Source organism: Lipophrys pholis (genome assembly GCF_963383615.2).
Source record: "Lipophrys pholis genome assembly, chromosome: 8".
NCBI lineage: Eukaryota > Metazoa > Chordata > Actinopteri > Blenniiformes > Blenniidae > Lipophrys > Lipophrys pholis.
Window position 1 is genome coordinate 24,558,372 of NC_137630.1, and position 19,894 is coordinate 24,578,265.

Consider the following 19,894-nt stretch of genomic DNA (forward strand, 5'->3'; position numbering starts at 1 on the left):
TGAGGTCAGCTACTGTTTGTGAGAGTGAAGTCTGCGTGTGAGCGCGTGTGTGAGAGTTGAAGACTTGATGCAGATGTGTGTTTGTTCTCGTATGGCAAAATCTCATAACATCAGCTGAAGAAAAAATACTGTACTGGCTGTGCGGTTTCAGGGTGGGGCTTGGTATCGAAGGCCCCTGTTTGTTTATACTGATAGGCATTAATAAAGAACAAACTGTTGACTGGAATCAAGTATTTTGTGAAGCACCAGAACTTTTAAATTACTGCTCATCTGTACTGTGACCCGCTTCCTCTCCGGCCTGTCCTGAGCAATAAAAGCTACACTTAAGCTTTCACAGTGACAGATTTTTATTCAAAATAGATAAAAACATTTTATATACTCATGTGAACCTGATGCATAACCAGGTTGAAAATGTTCTTGATAAAGACACTATTTAGTGTTAATAACTGAAGCTGTTCTGCTCTGAAAGCTTCTTTATCCAAGCTATGAGAAGAGGCAGGCTACTAACTGGACATGGCGTCAGTCCATCACAGAACAATCACACGCCTTAGAGTCACCAATTAACCATAAACATGTTTTTGGAGTGTGTAAAATAAACCTGCACACTCGTGCAAACTGCACAGAAGGGCATTTTGCTGATGGGTTGGAAAGGTGTGAGGGTGCAACGGTACACGTTATAAAAGGAACATTTGTAAATCTTGAGGAGAGCGTCGTCCACAACAAATATGGGAATTCATTTCCCGACGGGAGCCTCATGATAAACGAGGACGACCACAGAGGGTCGAGACATCAGTTCTGTTCATCTCTGCTCAATATGAATGTATCTTAGCCATCGTGGCTACTGTTCCTGCTCTGCATCAATTCCTCTAGGTTTTTGTGTTTCGACTGGTAGTGGGCTCAATAAAAGCAGAGTTTTATTCCATACATAAAGGACAATACTCCTGATTTAGTTTATTTGTCCTTGTAGAACTAAATAGAAAATTGTAGGAAATGGGAAAGCCAAGATTCTCTGTGCTTCGAGGAAGAGAGGAGATACTAGATATTCAAGCCGAGGCTTCAATAAAGACAAAGATTTAAAGCAACATGTTTCCATCATCTTAATACTCACAGCTGTACGATACAAACCTGTTTTCTAAATGCATGGCTTCTTTAGAAGTATACATGAGTCCATACATGACTCTTTAAAAAACAAAAATCATGTCCACATAACAGTGGAACAATTGTTTCTGGTAACCTTTTTAAATAGTAGATACAATTCAGGACTTACTGGTTTGAGTCAAATGTAGTTTTTCAGAAACTTTTATTATTAACTTCAACAAAGTTCAACAAGTAGTTGGGCAAACAGCAACTTAAAAGTCTTACTATCAAAAACAATCAATGACGGGCATTTTTTTGATTGTGTGACGGCGGCTGGAGGTCAGTCAAGAGAGCAGCTCTGTATAGAGCGACTGATTGGCAAAGTCAACGTGTTTTTCCCGCAGGTGAGGCGGCGATGGACTGCCGCCGGGGCCGACACGCGGCACGCTGGAGCTCAGGAAATAGAAAGGCACGTGGGTAATTTTTCCATTTGACCAACACTGGAAACAGAGAAAAAGAAAAAAAAAATCACTTTGGAGCTGGTGAGTCAAATGAACAATCTACCCATCTCATTGTGATTTTATTATTTTTCTTTTTTTAAAGCAAGACTGACCACAGTGAGCAGAGCTCCGTGTCTGAAGTTTGGGTGGAACTGCATCAGTCTGGGCTCCGCTCCCGGCTCCTCTTGAACAAATCCACTAAAACCGAAGCGAAGGCCAAGGTAAGGTGATATAAACTGAAGCATCATTAAATAGGACAAAACATGAGTTCTATTAAAACATAAACTTCAAAGTACAAACCACGGCAACAGCTCAAAGACGGGGGCGGTTCTGGTCCTGAACACGGCGATGATTGCAGGCCGGCGAGCCGCGTTCGGATCACCTGAGAGCACAGGCGAGACTGAAATGAGTTACGTTGAACATCCGACGACTTCCAGGAGTCTGAACCAAAGAAGAGGGAAACCTTTCAAAAGGACGGCGAGACGTTCTCCTCTCGGATCCCACGCTAAAGACTGGATCTCTCCGCCAACACTGTGGACAGATTATATGTGAACAAATCAGTTGTGCACCCATGGAACACTAAACTTCATCTCAGGTGATTCATACTGCTTCTCTGGGTATCTGTAGGTTTCTTTGACGACGGTATTTTCAGTATAGTGAAGGTAATAGATGGCCAATCTAGTTTGAGGAGCTCTCACATGATGTCCCCGTCCGGCGTGTTAAAGGTCGTCTCCGCCAGGTCGGCCACCACGGCGGCAGCCTGCGGCCCTCTCGATGTGCTTGTGGGCAAACCTGCAGGATGAAAACAGCATCATCCCCAGAGGGTTTAAAAAAAAAAAAAAAAAAAAACTTTTTGATGCATCAAATGATCTGTTAAGCATTAAAAATCATCAGAACTTTTTAAATATTGTAATTATTCTTAATCCCCCGTTGGAAGAAAGCAATCCAAGCGGACTAATCAATTATCTCCGTCGGGGTCTTTGGGTTATTTGGTACATTCACCTGGTGTGTCGGTGAAGGTCAGAGCATAGATGACCGTCTCTCCCTGCACAGTGAAGAGGAGCCGACTCCCATCTGGACTCCAACAGCCGGACTTAACAAAACAGGTCATATCTATTTAGTTACCTATGCATCTGCATCATATCTTGTGCCACAACTGGCCGATAACTGAAGCATGGCGACTAGTTATCACCTGGCAGCGTCCTTTCACACATGGCCAGCGTTCGCAGGTCCACACCCTGGTCTCCCAAACCCTGAGAAGAAAGATTTAGAGAGACACTCTTATACCACAAACTCTCCTCCGGCAACATTTAAAAAGTCAAAAAGGTGCGATGCTTCTGACGTCTGCAGCTTTGTCTCTCACCTAAACAGGGCAGACGGAGTCGAGGCCAGCACGTGGCTGCCGTCTGGAGACCAGGACAGGAAGGTGACGCCGCCGCCTCCCACACGCTGAAGTGGCACGCAACTTTCTGCAGCGACATCCCAAACCTGAAAGACGCGAGTGCAAAGGTTGCAACAGCAGTCAGTCTGTTTTCGAGCCGTAATTGAAGTTCGAGGGTGAAGCGGTCGGGTCGTACCATCATCGCCGTGTCCACCGGCGAGGCCGACACAAGGAGCGAGCCGCTTGGAGACCAGGCGAGGGACGTGACGGGAGAATGACCGGGATGAGACAAAACCTGAGCGCAGCCGGAGGACGGCCTGGAGACATTGAAGCAGAAGCAGGTACATTAAAAAAAAAAAACAGTGAGAGCTGCAAATCAATGAGAATGAGCTGAATAAATGATACAACTGACATTACCACATTATCTTATGGCCAATGATAATGGATTTAGAGCGCACCAACACTATCATATGTTTAAAGGCCAGCAGACAGTCCGGAGTCTTCGTACCTGTTTGACAGCGAGCAGGGGTCCACGTTCCAGACCAGCACGCAGTTCTGACACGCGACGGCCAGAGCCGACGCACAGAGCGGCTTCCACTGCGCCGCCGCCACGCTCCGCTGCAGGCGGTGCTTGAGCGTGGGAGTCGTGGCGCTGCGAGAGGACGGGAGACAAAACTTTTTTTTTTAAATACAAACCTTGTATTAACGGATGTTGTCTTTTGTTTGGACTAATAAAATGCTCCGAGTTTAACTCCAGATTTTTCTTCAGGCTTAACTTAAGTTACAGTACCTTTTAGGGTTGTAGATCTTGATGGAGTCGTCCAGCAAGGCCACAGCAAATTTATCAGTGTGAGGATGCCAGGCGAAAGCCCGCACCACACAGTCGGGCCTGGAAACACCAGAAGAACCGCAGCATCAGCAAACAGTGATGAACTCTGAATCCCGTGTTTATTAAACGACTTGCTGCAAAACAAGACTTTTTCATTAGAATACATTGTTGACGACTGACATTTTAACAAAGCAAAACACTCATATTACCCAGAATGCCACATACCAGTTGAGCACCTGTGAAAACTCTGCGATCATGTCCTCGCTGCTCAACTGTTGAAACACGTCGACACACACATGAATACTCCACACGTAAACACAAAAGAACAAAACATGCTATGGCGAACGATACTTACGGTGAGGTGAGGAAACAGAGAGCCGTGAAATGAAGAGGCCCACCGGAGCAGAGCCAGGATGCAACTGGAACTCATCGACAGCCATTTAGGCACTGCAACGGTGACGGGTTGTTAAGAAGTGAGTGGATGAACGTCATCGGGATTTTAAAAGAGGAGGTGAAGCACAAGACTCTCACACACGTACCCTCTGTGTGCGAGGTGGTGATTTCGTCGAGCAGACCCGTAAAGCCACCGTCCCGCCTCAAAGACAAGAAAAGGAGTTTATCTGTCGGGTTTTCTTTGATTTACTCACGACGTTTCGATCCGTGTCCTTTGGGTCGTGTGTGTTACCCACCACGCTGCTGCACTCCTCATCCAGAGGGTTTCAGAGTGATCCAGGAACGCCGCCTTGCTGCTGCTCTCTGTGCGGCAGTGAATCTTCAGACATTCCCGAGGGAAGTGCAGGCTGGGATGACTGGAGTCCTGCAGGAAGACATTCGGTGCCTTTAGCCTCCAGTGTCGTTGAGATTATCTTCAGTTTCAGAGTCAAAAGATTTCAGAGGCACACCAAAAGCCACTGGAAACTGCGTGACTGACTCATATAGACACAGAAATCCAGTTTCAGAGAGATTAAATACCGTTATATATTTTTACTAAACGTTGGCTGTCATTAAATGTAACCCAGTCTTTCTTCAGAAAATTCTTGAAGGACACATGAAGTAAAATGGTTCAGTTGTGAAAGCGCGAGCTGTTAGTGGAAATATGTGGTCCAGCACGTGAGACAAAAATCGAATTTTAGAAGAAACGCTTTCGATCTGGACATCGGGATGGAAAATATGAGATTTTTCTGCCAGTCTTGGATATTTTTACCAAAATACATGAAAAATTAAGTCTCCTTAAGTGGAAATCCCATAATATAGTTCCTCGTTTCATCAAGTGGGCCAATGGACAAATAAAGAAATGTTCTCAAGCAAAGTATGCAACTGTTAATATACAGTATGAACTATGAGCTATTACACTATTTAACAATTTATTTTAATTGGATTCAGTCTGAAAGAAATCATGTTTAAAGATAATATGAAGTGAACCCAAACTGGTGGAGTTAAATAACCTGATGGATACAACAGATTAGTCTTTGTCTGTTATACATAGATTGTAGTCTTGATTGATATTACATTTCTCTATGATTATCTGGTTTGATCGAGGGTTTAATGAAAGATATTGTGAATCCCTCTGACTCCAGATTGTGGACCCTACACAGCAGCACCGTGCCGACCCTTGACCCGAGCAGCTGTGGACCAGACCTGCTGGAGTCGGTCCTCCGTCCCGGTACCGGACAGCAGCTGGTTGTTGGACTCGCACAATGTGGTCTGTCCGGAGGGCAGCGGAGGTGGGAACAGAGCCAGAGAGCACATCTTCAACCCGGCGAGGCCCCTGGAGACACAACACGACATGTTTACATCTCGCAGCTACACAGTTCAAGTTAGCCACCTAGCCTTCATCATCCGGGTTATTATAACCAAACTACTGCAGCGGCTTAGACGGCAGCGTTCAATGTAACGTGGACGTTACCTGGTAACGTGTCCTTCGAGGTGTGGTAGGTAACGATTGTGTGAGTTTGCTAAATCAAGAAAAGAAACTCATGCTACGATGTAGTGACACATTCAGTCCCCGCTTCAAGTGAATCCCGCCGTGTGGCTACGGCAAGCCGGAGGGACAAACTGTGCGGAGGCGTTTGCTTTCGCTCTCAATAAAATCTAACGACAACTAACTTTATCACAGGTCGTTGCGGCTCAGGGTGTAACACTCAAAACGAGTGAAACGAAGACATAAAGGCTATACAACGGGTGAATATTATCAGCAGCGTCATACAAGAGCTCTGTGTGTGAGATTCATTATTAATAATATTATAAGAATTATGTTTTATTCATTGTACATGCAATTTGTTAAAGAACCAAAACCTCACTCAAACCCCTCTTCAAAGCTTTATAATACCTTTGTTTATAATCTTTATATGACCTTTTATTGTAAGATACTTATTGAAGTTGCTGCTGAATCGGTCTGAATAGAGCTGTCCTCTTGTGGACACAGCGGGACACTGCACCCACTCTAAAGTAAACAAGTACTGAAGGTTTGAGTGTGTTAGACTCAAGAGAGCCTGAGTATAGAAGTCATTTTAATAGCACACCACAGAATATATATATTTTTTCTATTTTGTTATATATATAATATTAATACAAACTCCTGCATTATAAGCTGAAAGAACATTTATCTTGCATGGGTGCACAATGTAGTCAAAAAGGTTGCAATTAAAGTAAAAAAGGGAAATGTGCAAAATCTGAAAATAAATTAATTGAACCAGCCAATTATGTAATACATTTTTACACCGATTTGATTTGTAAAGGGCGAATGAACAATTTTCTTTGCAGGTGGCACAAAACTATTTCACTATCACGATCCAGTGGCATGTTTAATGAATTTAAGTTTGATTAGCTTTGGGCCTTGTTTCCAAACTTGAGGATGCGTTTCACTTTAAAGTTATTTTCTTAATTTCACATATACGATTGCTTGAATGAGGCAGGATCACATTAAATCCACCTTATGTTGTCTTCAATGAATGACCTATTAAAAAGTGAAGAAGGTAGACCAGTGTGCATGGGCGGCATTACATTTGATATTATTGTTTAGTTTTTTAGCATCAGGGAGAACGAGGCTCGTTGATTGCTGAAGCATCATTTGAGCTGCTGTGCCTTGCTTAAGGACACACTGGCAGGAGGAGGAGGAGGTGCAGAAGGAGCGAGATTGAGGAAATGGAGATCAGTGAATGACACGCGCTGTAATGACACATTTTGCGAATGGAAATGATGGATGGTGGAGAGCTGAGTATGTCTGTGTTTGCAGGAGGAGGAGGAGGAGGAGGAGGTGCTGCTGGAGATGGCGCGTGGCGCCCCCTCGCGGCGCAACGCGCATTTCCGTGACGTCAATTCAGCACTGGGAAGGAGACAGCTCCCTCCCCCCCTAAAAAAAAAAAAAAGAAAAAAAAACCCAGCGCGCCTCACGTTGCATGGGTCCCCGGTTATTGATAAGACGATCTACCCGCTGGGATCCGTCCCAGTCCGCGTGGAGCTCGTGGATCTAGACGCCGGAGGCACGAGAGACGCGTCGGGCCGAGGAAAAACAACCGCTCGCTCACCATCGCCGACAAATAAGAGAGCCGAGCCCACCCCTTCCACTTGACAACGCGACATCAGCCAGGCAGAAAGGTATGGGAATGTCATACTATCCGGCTAAATGCCGATTGAATGGGGAATCGGGGCATCGCAGGACGTTTGGGTCGGACGGAGCCGCTCCGGCTGCGGCTGCTTTCACACACACACTGCAGCAGCTGAAGTGATGCTGCCAAGACGCGGATCACCGTCGACGGACGTTAACAGAATCATATCTGTGCAGAGAGGAAGAGCTCTCGTTACGAAATGTTGTGTGTTGAGTGAGATGTGCAGACGCTGCGGCAGTTTTTGACTTGGCATGGGGCATAGTAAGCATCGGGCTCGCGACTCATGCACGTCGGCTGTGATGCTGCTGAGTGTCATCATCACATCCTCGGTTATTTAAAGATTGATCTTCCTCTGTGTGTGTGTGTGTGTGTGTGTGTGTGTGTGTGTGTGTGTGTGTGTGTGTGTGTGTGTGTGTGTGTGTGTGTGTGTGTGTGTGTGTGTGTGTGTGTGTGTGTGTGAGTGTGTGTGTGTGTGCGTGTGTGTGTGTGTGCGCGCGCGCGCGCGTGTGTGTGTGTGTGTGTGTGTGCGCGCGCGCGCGCTTCGCACAGGCCCGGTGGTTGTTTATTGCCCGCTTGTTCACGCGCTCATTTCCCTCCTCTCGTGCAGTGGTGCAGTACAAGACACGGGGGCTGCTGGTTGAGGATATGTGAATTGGGTACATGTGCTTTTCTGTCTCTCTCTCTCTCTCTCTCCCCCCCCCCCCCCCCCCCCCACACACACACACACACACACACACACTCGCACACACACGCACTGACCTACGTGCACATCCACTCTGACGCGGTTATGCAATTGGTTACATTCTTCATCACACACGATGCTCCTGCTCCGATCCCGTCACACAGACACACTGATGGCGCTCAGAGGGACACTTAAAGAGCAGGTGACAAGTGGGGGGGCTGCGCTCGGTACAACCTCCTCCGGTCGATTCATTCATAAAGCCCATCTCCACTCTGGGTGATGGCTCCACTGGGCCGCCTGGTTCTCCCATTCGCACACACACACACACCGAGATGAGGCTCTGCTCCACGGCTCAGGCAGAATCTGCTGGTGGAAATGGGGCGACCGAGTGCTTAAACCAGAGGGGACTGGCTCGGTGCCAAACTCACAGCACGACAGCACAGTTTTGATGTTTTGTTTTTTTGAGGAGCTTGAATGGGAACAGCTTTGTGGAGCTGTCCAGTGCTGATACCAACCTGCACGCTCATCATGGAAAGCAGTGAATCGGCGACAGCAGGTCCATCACAGAGAGAGTCACCTTCACTATTACACCTATGGACAATTTGGAGTCACCAATTAGCCCACTAAGCCCATGTACATGCAGGGAAAACATGAAAACCCATGACTTTGCCCCTATGAAGCCAGAAGAGTGCTAACCACTGCACCGCTATGCTGCTTTAAGTCCCTTATCATCTCCTTATAATCCGTTCATCGGTTCACACCAAGTACTCTGTTTTTTGCGTTCATGTGTTTGCTTGGAGAAACAGTGGATGCAAACGCTAAGGGATGAGAAGTGACGTTGCGTCAGCACTGAACAGCTCCACTTTATTAAATGACCACCACAATACAGTGAGCTTTGGCCTGTGGCCTCCATCACGGCCAATAAGAAAAGCTCTGTACACTACGGATGTCACATCTACCAATTTGTTTCCATAAATAGACTCCTTGAGCTTTATTCTCATCTTATGCTCCATCAGTTTCAACCTAAATGCAGAGCTCAGGGAACGTCTCCACAGTTTCAGGTGTTTTTATTCGCTTGAATACAACTAAAGTGTTTTGGGGGGGGGGGGGGCAGTAGAAGATTTTAAATTGTGTCAGCACTGGAAAGTACCGTCATGCAATTATTTGATTTTATGTCTTGAGTTATCAAGGGAAAACTGCCCATGTTGTATTTATAACTTTATAAGTTGGCATGCACATTTTGAAACTGCTCAGCTGGTGAAGTTGTGCTTTAAAATTTTCAGTCTTTCACATCTGGAGATGATGTTTATTTTCTCGTAGATCCGGAAAAGCAGTGAAGTTACAGCACTTCCACACGATTTTTGAGTAAAAGTGAGTCCCTGGAGTGTGGATGAAGGTACATATTGTGGTTTCAAATCACTTTGGATCACACTACTCGTGTTGAGTTTTGCTTTTCTTTCCTTGTTTTCTCCTTCTGCCCTATATGTTTTCTATATTTTTCCAGGAAGCCTGACATTGTATAGTGCAGAGCTGAAATTAACCTACACGTTCATCCGAAAAGTAGTACGTCCACTGGTATGTCTGTGATTATACATCTAATGCATTTGTTATGCTCTCCCCTCTCCTTCAGACTCTCTTCTCATCTCTCCATCCTCCATCCACCCTAACCTGCGGTGTTGGGGTAACCCCTGATGAGTGGGACCTGTATCCATGAGCCCCGCGCCCCTTCCCCCTCCCTGTCAGGCTTCAGCACCCCCATCTCAGAGCCCCCCTATCGAAGACTCGATGGAGACACCCCTGCCTGCACCCCCGAAACGGACCTGACCCCCACACAGTGTGTCCTCCGTAACGTACTCTCTATTGACACCGGCGGACCGGGGGCGCCCGGCGGTAGCAGCCCCACTCCCAGTGATGCACCCTCGGCCCACTTTGACAACAGTGTGCTAAAACTGCATGAACATGAGGCCTGCCAGTGTGGCGGCGGCGGCGGCGGCGGGGCCGAGGCGGGCCTCAGTCCGGAGGCTGGCGCCGTCCGGAGCCAGTCGGAGAACATTCGGCTACAATCGGGAAGCGGGGGTTTTTTGGAGGGACTGTTTGGCTGCCTGAAGCCAGTCTGGACCATGATTGGAAAGGCCTACTCCACGGAACACAAGCATAGTCATGAAGGTATGTGGAGATAAGAGAAAATGTTCCACCTCTCTGCTGTCTGCTTCTCCGTCTGCCAGGAGACACATGGAAATCCATAAAAGTACGATAGAGGTTGCTTGTGCTTTAAAGTCCGGTAATTAAATTTCTATTCAGCCTGTTTAAACCCACCAGCCGCTTTTGTTACTGTGTGTTTCTGCAGGCTCTTTAAGTGTTATTGTTGGCCTTGGGCAAGATAGTCAACTTTCATTTGAAAAAAAACAAAAAAGCCGATCTTCAGTGTTATATGATCGATGTGAAAGCTGTCATGGACTGTCCGGGTTTCTTTAAGCTTGTACCTCGGCAGGAAGATTTATCTCTCCGTCTTTCACAGGAGAAAGCCAGTGAGACGCATTAATTACCAGAACTATCATATTTTGCACAAATATTCCTGAAAGGGGATGACCGATATAGAGAACAACTCTCCCACAGTTCATTCATAAGTGGTGTTAAATGATTATTGCCCACTGTTATGAGCATGTGTAAAAGTTTAAGCTGTTATGAAATCGAAATGGGAATGTGGGTTACATTTGAGCACGGTCTGAGGAGCGAAGTGCGTTCACTTCAATTGCAAGTATAAAAAATCAGATTAGAGGGGTTGAAGAAGTGATTTGTAGCGAGACGTCTCCCATCAATTTGTTCAGTTTTAACAGATTTTCTATCTTATATGTGGTCATTTTGATAACTTGTGTAAGTCTTCTAACAGTTATTTCTCTTGAAATGTAACCACAGCCAGAAATAATGCATCACTTTTTTTTTTTTTTTTTTTTTTTAGCATTTTCATAGTCTATAATGTAAAGTACTAACTCCAGCATACAATACATTTGGTGAACTAACATCCTGCTGAACAGGAGCAGGCAAGTAAACATTAAACATAGCAAAGATTTTCCAATTTTTCATTGATTGCCACTTTTTATTTTTGACTGGCATCCATTACTGTTTATTGTGTGTGGGTTTCTTCCCGGGTCTGTCAGCCCCAATTTTTGGCAGCCGTCGGCTCGTCTTGAGGTTTCACAGCTGGTCAGGGGGAGGTGTGGTGCGCGTCGTCCTGCTGCAGCTCTCTAGAGATCCCGACACTTCAGTCGACCTCATGAAGAATTGATCTGCCTGTCTCTTTTATTCCATCGGCCTTGTCCGTCTTTAGCGACCATGCTTTCGCAGTCATTTAAGTAATGTCCCTGTGACGGATGACAGACAGATCGGGCCGGGAGTGGATTCTAGTCCATTCCCCCTCAATTTTCCTCTTATCTCTGGATAAAAATGCGACATCTGCAGGATGAGTTGTCAGTCTAGCTTTTGTTTGAACATGGCAGACTCTTTATATGACGTACTATTGTCCTAGCAGTCCATTCTAATAAGTAGTAAGGGCCGAGTGTAAGTTTAACAGATCCCTCAACCCTTCCCTGTCCAAGAGTGTACATTGACATCCGGAGTAATCTGAATGACTGCAAGAGTGCTACAGAAAAGAAATCTACTCCAGAGCTGCTTGTGTAACTCAGTGCTCTTCACTCTGTGGTTTGATTTTACTTATGAAGGTTTGTTTTCTTGACTTGTTGGTCCGAGTATAGAGTCCTGGGAAGTTCCCTTTGAGGAAATCTCGGACCTGCAGTGGGTGGGCAGCGGGGCTCAGGGCGCCGTCTTCCTCGGCAAGTTCCACGGGGAGGACGTGGCTGTGAAGAAAGTGCGGGACATCAAAGAGACCGAGATCAAACACCTCCGCAAACTCAAGCACCCCAACATCATCACATTCAAGTGAGGAAACTACTGGTGGTGTTCTACTGGCTCAACAATCAGGAACTCCGTCATTTACGTCTGTTTGTGTTTTTCTTTTCTGCTTCCCAGGGGCGTGTGCACGCAGGCTCCTTGTTACTGTATCCTGATGGAGTATTGTGCCCAAGGCCAGCTGTACGAGGTGCTGAGGGCAGGCAGGAAAATCACACCTTCACTCCTGGTGGACTGGTCCATGGGCATCGCTGGTGGCATGAACTACCTGCACCTCCACAAAATCATTCACCGAGACCTCAAATCCCCCAAGTATGACTCAGCGGGAGCGCCTTCAAACATTTGTACGCGAGAGTCGACGATTCATGAATGACTTCTTCCGTCTTACCTGTGCGTGATGTCATCTTTTTCCAGTATGTTGATCACACACGACGACCTGGTGAAGATATCCGACTTTGGCACGTCCAAAGAGCTCAGTGACAAGAGCACCAAGATGTCGTTCGCCGGGACGGTAGCCTGGATGGCCCCGGAAGTGATTCGGAACGAGCCGGTGTCAGAAAAAGTGGACATCTGGTAGGTCTGACAAAAATGTCATTTTGCCTTTGGTTTGACCAGTGGACTTTTGTTTTCATGACTCACTGAAGCAGTTTGTTATTGATATTCTGCACTGAAGAAAAGAGCACATATTACTGTTATGATTATGTGTGTGAGAAAGGGAGTTAAAGATCGCAAGTGCTTTATTTGAGTACAAGTACAGATAGAGATACGGACTGGTAAAAGTATTGATTCAGATTTTCAACTGAAGTTTAAGTAGAATGCAATCAAATGAGGGATAGATACATTATTAATTTTACAAATATGAAAATAAATAATGGCAACAGGTGAATGCCTGCCAGTCGGCGTTTCAGGCTTCACCTTCCTGTTGAAATGAACACTCTCACTCGCTGGCTGTACTTTTCATGTCAACAATTCAAATATGAAATGCGGTGATTGATAAACACGTCAGGAAGCTCCAAAATCCTGTTGGAAAAATCTCTGAAACGCAAATGAATATTATAACTACAGTAATGCAATTGTACTTTTAAACTTTCCTCAATAAATAGTATAGAATTCATTTTCAGTGTATGAGAAACAACAAGACAATATTTAGCAGGTATGAAGTGAAATTATCGCCTTAAATATCCACCTCAAGCATGAAAAGCCCACAATGCATTGTTGTCCTGTACAGTTAGATTGATGTTTGTTTTGATGTAGACAAAGCGTGTAATGATGGTAAAACAAAAAAAAAACACACACACTAATTTGCGTCTCGCTCTGTAAAGATCACACACAAACTAAATCAATGCTTCTGTTGAAGGTCCTTTGGCGTGGTGCTATGGGAGATGCTTACCGGAGAGATCCCTTATAAAGACGTGGACTCATCTGCCATCATCTGGGGCGTGGGAAATAACAGCCTTCAGCTGCCCGTACCTGAAAGCTGCCCAGACGGCTTCAAGATCCTCCTCAGACAGTGCTGGTGAGCGGCGCCCAGGATTCGGACAGTAAGAATGAGGAAAGGAAAATAATGAGCTCAGCGGGGGAAGAGTGGACAGGCGAGCGGATCAGAGCAGTCGAAGCAAGGGTTGAAAGTAACTGCACGGGGAGGTGCGAGGCAGCGGTTAAAGGGTTTATTGATTGTACAGTGCAAAAGTACACCGCTGTGTTTGCTGTTTTGCAGGAATTGTAAACCCAGAAACAGGCCTTCCTTCCGTCAGATCCTTCTGCACCTGGACATCGCATCAGCTGACGTACTCTCCACCCCACAGGAAACGTACTTCAAATCTCAGGTGCGTTTTGCTTGTTTTGTCCGTTTCATTTGGTACACGTCCGTTAAAGAGTGATGTGAGGGAGTACCGTTTTTGGCTATGAATTCAAACATGTCTGCTTATGTCAATAGATGGAATCAAATCAAATCAAACACAGATCCGTTTACACCCACACATGCTCACAAAGCAATCAGTCATCAAGTGTCACACAGAAAACAGGCTGCTTTGGCCAGACAGAGCTGGTTTAACAGAAATGTGCTCTCATCAGGCTGAATGGCGAGAAGAGGTGAAACAGCACTTTGAGAAGATTAAATCTGAGGGCACTTGTATCCACCGGCTCGATGAGGAGTTGATCAACCGCCGCAGGGAGGAGCTCAGGTTGGTTTTTTATTTTATTTCATTTTATTTTTTCGAGGATTTAGTCACATTAACTCATATCATTCCACTCGATGAACAGTAACTAAAACACGGTCGTCGTGGTCTTGTCATACGTGCATGAGGTCTCTTTTCCTCTGCCTCATTTCTTAATCTTACTCAGCTGCCTCCAGGGATGACATAAGCACCTTGAGTGCACATCTTTTCTAGAGGATTTGGACTCTTTCATGCGGATGCACAATGACATCAGCAGCTTCCTTCTTTTCTTTTCAGGCATGCTTTGGACATCCGTGAGCACTACGAGAGGAAACTTGAGCGGGCAAACAACCTTTACATGGAGCTCAGTGCCGTCATGCTGCAGCTGGAGCTCAAAGAGAAGGAGCTGCAAAGGTACAGAAAAAAATAAAATAAAAAAATCTGTAATCACACTGTTTGGAAATTATTCAGGCTCAGTGCATTTACACTTTGATGTCATTTGGTGTTCCTCCCCAGGAGAGAGCAGTCTCTAGATAAGAAGTATCCAGGTTTGTTCAAACACCATAGCTCCAGACAAAGCAGCTCCTCCAACTCCATGGACAAACTCATCAAGAAGAGAAACGTCCCACAGAAACTGCCCTCGGGAAAGAGGTGTGAGAACTCATTTCAGTGCATATTTGATAAAAGATTGTTATTGAGATGCATGAATGAATATTAATCAGGCGTGTGGATTCGAGCTGTTGACTGATCCCTCCCACTCTTTTAGGCCGGACATCCTGAAATCCGAGGTAATCATTCCCAAAATGGATTCCTCAGTGATGCAAGTCACTATCCCGGCCTGCCCCAACAGAAGCTCCACCTCTCCCAGCCGGTCTCGGAGGGTAAAAACCCGCCATCGTAAGCCTGGGAAGGGGAGCAGCGGGGACTTGGCCGGACTGAAAGCCAATCAGTCGTCCCCTAACAGAGACACAACTGCCCAGGCTAACAGTTCTACAACCAACACCTCCAAGCAGCTCCTGGAGCCGTCTGCAGCCCTGCGGGGCCTCAGCCACGAGCAGCAGCAGAGGCAGCTCTCCTCCTCCAGCCCGGACCTCATCTGCACCACTCTGGAGGCAGAGGGTCAGGGCAAAGGGGAGCCTTCTGTGGGAGGGCTGGAGAGAGGAGGGAGCCTCAGTGCCTCTGCCGGTTTAGGGGGGTCGGAGGGAGGGGTGGGCGGTCTGGATGATCTCACAGAAACTCCTCCACGCAGCGACACTCCCAGCGAGGACGCTGCGTCCTTCCCGTTCTCCAGCAGCCCGGACTCACCTTGTGGGAGGGGTGCAGCGGCGGGACGGGGGTCTCTGGGTTCTCCACGCCTCCCTCACGACGGAGAGGACAAAGACGAGGGAGCCGGTGCAGTCAGGTTGCCCAGGGGGGCGTCGGGAGGAATCGGGAGTCAGCACCTCACGCCGTCGGCCATCCTCTACAGGGCAGCTATCACACGCAAGCAGGTACGAGCCAGGAGTCTGTCCCCACCCCCCACCCCTCCCCCCATCCCTCTGGTGGTGCGTTGATCATTTTCACTGGTGTTTTTCCTCTTGCTGCCTACAGAGGCGTGGAGTGTCATCAGAAGAGGAGGAGGGTGAAGTTGACAGTGAGGTTGAGTTACCACGGAGACGGTGAGTAAAATGCCATCCTGTGTCATTGGAAAATTTCCTCCAGTCATTTTCCCGCACTGACAAGTTGCTGATTTATTCTGAGGACCAAGAATAATTTCTAATTTGCCATGTTCTTCGACACTCAGACGTCCGACCAGCATTACCAAGTGCCAGTCGGTGTCTACCTTCAGCTCGGAGAACCTCTCGGTGTCAGACGGCGAGGAGGGCCACACGACCGACCACTCCCACAGCGGCACCCCCGACGTGGTCAGCACCAACACCGACGACAGGCTGGACGACCGCAGCGACGACCTCCTCTCACAGGGGTCGGAGATCCCGGCGGATAACACCGATCCGGCACAGGCGTCCGACGGGCTGTCGGAGAGAGAAGGAGCTCTGGGGCAGAGCAAAGCTCAGCTGGACGGCGGGCAGAATTCTAATGAGGTAAAGAAGCTCTGCAGAGGATCGCGTGTGTCAGTCTGTGTCTTACCCACTGTCTGTACCCACTGGTGCAAATGTCCATTTATTCAGGAGCTCGGGTTTCATTTTACGTTACACTTATATGAGAAAGATTCAACAGATGACATAGAAAATGTTCAACGATGTCCTTAAATAAATTCTCCAAATTGGATTTTTATGTGATCTCTGTTCATTAATAAGAACATATATGTTCATTATTTTCCTCGTCAAATTCCTTCTCTGTATCATCCAGTAAAACAAATTGAAGTGATGGAAGCCCCTCTACTTTGAAGGGTTTTTGCATTAATTTATGTGAATGAAACGTCACTCGGGCATCATTTCATCTGTTACAGACTGAAGGAGCTCCTCTTCTGTGTTACAAGTTCTTCAGTCTCTGACAAATGTTTTGGAGTTTCCAGAATATTTTCTTGATAAAGCCCTACCTTCTTTGAATTCAACAGAAAATCATTTTTTAAAAAGCCTCTCTCCGTTTCACACTCCCACCAGAGTCGGGCCTTGTGCGACGATTCTGACTGCGACAGCGCTGAGCTGGATCAGTCAGGCAGCGGCGAGCCCAGCCGCCCCCCCAGTGCCGGAGCGTGGGCGCCTCCGTCTCAGCTCTATCAGGGGTCTCCGCAGACGCCCCAAACCGGACCTCCATAGTACACAGGGACACAAGCAAAGACCTCCAGCTGCCCTCCAGCGAACAACCACCATAGGCGTCACACCAATCCGTCAGTGCAGTACATTACTGTTGTCATGAGGGATCTTGCACCTACTACACCAGTCAGACTATGACAAGTTGACTTATGGCGTCTCAGAAGTTTGTTGGCTGGCAAACAAGCATCAGATGGCATAGGACATTTGTGGTAACCTGATATTGGGTATTTTGGCAGCTTGTCACGTCAGATTAATGTCAGTTAAGTTTAGTAGGGGTTTTGTTTTTCGGCAATTAAGTTACCGAGGTAACCTTAGCCACTGCTCCAGTTCAGCAAAAACCCTTCCACAGACGCACGCACAAGAAGACACTATGATGTTAGTCCTTAAAACACTCTAACCCTCACTCTGGGAGCATCCGCCACGGTACTCCGCACACTAATGCATCAAATACTAATGAATAATAATGTAAATATCCATTACATACCACATGAGAAATATCTAACTTTATTTTATTTGTAAGATAAAATGTAAGACTTAAATGGTATGCAGCCCTGTGAACAATGCATGACTACATGTTTATAATTTATGGTTCGAATGTGTCCGTTTTATATTTTGTGAAAGTTTACACTTTTTTAATCCTGAAAGTATTATTTAAGTTATTTTATTTAGTTTAGGTTTTGTTAATAAATGTCAGCACTCAAAAAAGTCAAAATGGAATGAAAATCTCACCACGACATTGATCATGATGCATATTTAGGGTTCTCAGTAGATGATATATTATTTTTTTTAATTCTCCAGCTACTGAGTTTTGAATACACGAAAGACACACTTGAGGTTTTTGTTGAGTTTATCACAGTTGTGACAGAACGGGAGATCTCAAACAAATTACCTTTCTCAATGTAAATACACTCGGATGACCACTTTTTTTTTTTTTTTAGGTACACCAAGTTGATAATGCTCTGAATTCCTACGGGAAAAACATCCCATGTTATTAAAAGTTATAGATATATTTAAACTCTTCAGAAAAAATCAGGAAATTGATACAGTGGTGCTGCTATTCATTATATCCACACGGTTCATGAGCTAAATGAAACAAAATAGACTTCAAAATGATAATAAAGAAAAAGAAACTGGAATGTTATCAGAATTTTAAGTGAATATGAATATTGCAATTGAAGTTTGGAATGTCGATTCATAGGTTTACATTTACATTTTACTTTGGACGTTTCTCTTGTTTGGTGATTTATTATTGAGATATAGAGAAAAAGAACTCTTTGCATTACAAAAAACAGTGTGATCCTCATGAAAATGCAGTTTTGCACATTTAACTTCGACCTCGCAATAGAGCCAAGAAATTATATTAGTATTATGCTATGATTATTATTTTCAGTGCATTCCAAAGGGACGAACCAAAATCTACATTACCCAGAATGCAACGCTTCCGTCGCGTCAGAATAAACTCAGCTGGCAGCAGTTTAGCCAATGTTTCCACTTTGTGGATATTTGTACTGCACTTTATTCCTGGAGAAAATCTACAATCTGTTCCGAGGTAAGATAACTTATTTATCTGCACACGCCACTATATTTGCACGACTTTCCCCATAAAAATACAAAGTTTTTATCCTCATTTCCAAACGTTTCGGCCGGACCACAGCAGAATCTTCAAACCTCATTTGAGGCAACCGGAAGTCTGTGATGCCTTCAATGTACATGTTTTGTACGTGCCTCGATTGTGATTTGCGGGATTTAATTCGACTACGGTACGATACTAAAAAAAAAAAAACGTAACAGTTTTGAATTTTCCTTTTGGTGTGACTACGCGTTTTAATCATTAATTACTTCGAGAAAATCGGAAAAACGCTTCCACCTTTTCCAATCTGCCGACGGCACTTGAACGCACCCTGAAGTTTCGAGGATTTCCCTGCTGGTTAATGAACTCCTGCGGTCCCTGATGCTGGTAGGCTCCATAAAAACCTCATGTGTTCATTTTACCCTTTAAGATTACTGCAGAAGTAGCCAGTGAGAGAGTAGAGCACTTCTCTGTGGTGGTTACGAGTAGAACAGTAAGTATCCTTTTGGTTTTGGATAGAAATGTTTTGTTTTTATACAGCATTGCACATTGTACCTGTAACATAGGAATTATATCAAAAAGCAAAATATTATGAGCAACAATAAATAATGTATTGGTTAAAAAGTGGGTTGTCATGTTGTTTTTTTTGTCGGTTTATGCTTCACATCAGACAGCTTAAGGATAAATACAATGACGAGTTGCAGTGGCCTCCACCCCTTTATTTCATTTTTACAACATTTTGGTGCACCTGTTTTTGATGCCAGCAAAGCAAAGTCCACTCAAACCAGGGTTTTTCCTGTTGTGCAGTGAGTGTGCTAACCACTGCAGTGCCATGCAGAGTGCATGGCAAGTCAAAGTGTCAAGTGCGAAAGAAGTTAAAGTGTTGAAAGTACAGTAAAGAATTCCAGGTCTGCAACTTTTGTCATTAAAATAAACATTTTTTTGTCACTTTCCAACAAATAAAATTCTTCTGGAGCCACAAAACATGTTTAATCTTAAAAGATCACACAGCTTTTAAAGCAATTTACATAGTTTTGCTAAACGTGCATTTCTGATGTTTGATTACAATTTAGATTCATTTTTTTTTTTGCCTATTTTAACTGATTCAGCTGTTTATTTATTTATTAATCATTTTGACTTTTGACCATTTTTTCTAGTCTAAGCCAATCCTCGTAACACTTTTTTTTTTAGCCTTTCAACCGCTTTAGCCAGGAGAGTCCATTTGAAAAAAAGCCAGGCATACAAATAAAATTTAAAAACTGTATGTATAATTTTCTGAAAGCTTCAGAGCCAATACAGAGGAAATAAAAGAGCCACCTGTGGCTCCAGAGCTGCAGGTCATAGACTCCTGCGCCAAATGATAAAACACTAGAAATGAATATATCGTGAAGATTAAACCTTTGCAGTGAAGTCAGAATGTAGAGAAATG

The 19,894-nt window shown here is 45.2% G+C and overlaps 2 protein-coding genes across 2 annotated transcripts; one reads left to right on the plus strand and one right to left on the minus strand.

Annotated features, from left to right (window-relative positions):
• Window positions 1-332: 332 nt before the first annotated feature.
• Window positions 333-5,823, minus strand: aaas (achalasia, adrenocortical insufficiency, alacrimia). The gene is made up of 17 exons (XM_080469284.1): window positions 5,694-5,823; window positions 5,426-5,555; window positions 4,477-4,604; window positions 4,327-4,382; window positions 4,143-4,234; window positions 4,013-4,059; window positions 3,749-3,847; window positions 3,467-3,610; window positions 3,155-3,275; window positions 2,941-3,065; window positions 2,770-2,830; window positions 2,580-2,670; window positions 2,276-2,369; window positions 2,041-2,108; window positions 1,878-1,959; window positions 1,691-1,775; window positions 333-1,577 (listed from the first exon to the last, which is right to left on the minus strand). Exons 2-17 carry the CDS (start codon window positions 5,534-5,536, stop codon window positions 1,422-1,424), a joined length of 1,560 nt encoding a protein of 519 aa, XP_080325410.1. The 5' UTR covers window positions 5,537-5,555; window positions 5,694-5,823; the 3' UTR covers window positions 333-1,421.
• A 3,945-nt stretch (window positions 5,824-9,768) lies between these two features.
• map3k12 (mitogen-activated protein kinase kinase kinase 12) lies at window positions 9,769-19,084 on the plus strand (the record flags this gene model as incomplete). The annotated part of the gene is made up of 13 exons (XM_080469279.1): window positions 9,769-10,243; window positions 11,830-12,013; window positions 12,104-12,295; window positions 12,398-12,556; window positions 13,341-13,499; window positions 13,701-13,809; window positions 14,057-14,166; window positions 14,437-14,553; window positions 14,656-14,790; window positions 14,906-15,629; window positions 15,730-15,797; window positions 15,923-16,220; window positions 16,743-19,084. The coding sequence occupies 13 exons, from the start codon at window positions 9,769-9,771 to the stop codon at window positions 16,896-16,898; spliced, it is 2,886 nt and encodes a 961-aa protein (XP_080325405.1). The 3' UTR covers window positions 16,899-19,084.
• Window positions 19,085-19,894: the final 810 nt, after the last annotated feature.

Bases quoted from the DNA above. Each gene is read 5' to 3' on its own strand.
- aaas (XM_080469284.1), bottom strand. From the start codon at position 5,536: ATGTGCTCTCTGGCTCTGTTCCCACCTCCGCTGCCCTCCGGACAGACC. The intron at 4,605-5,425 runs GTCTGGTCCACA...GTCTTCCTGCAG, and splicing joins CGGAGGACCGACTCCAGCAG to GACTCCAGTCATCCCAGCCT. The intron at 2,831-2,940 runs GTGAGAGACAAA...CTTTCTTCTCAG, and splicing joins ACTCCGTCTGCCCTGTTTAG to GGTTTGGGAGACCAGGGTGT.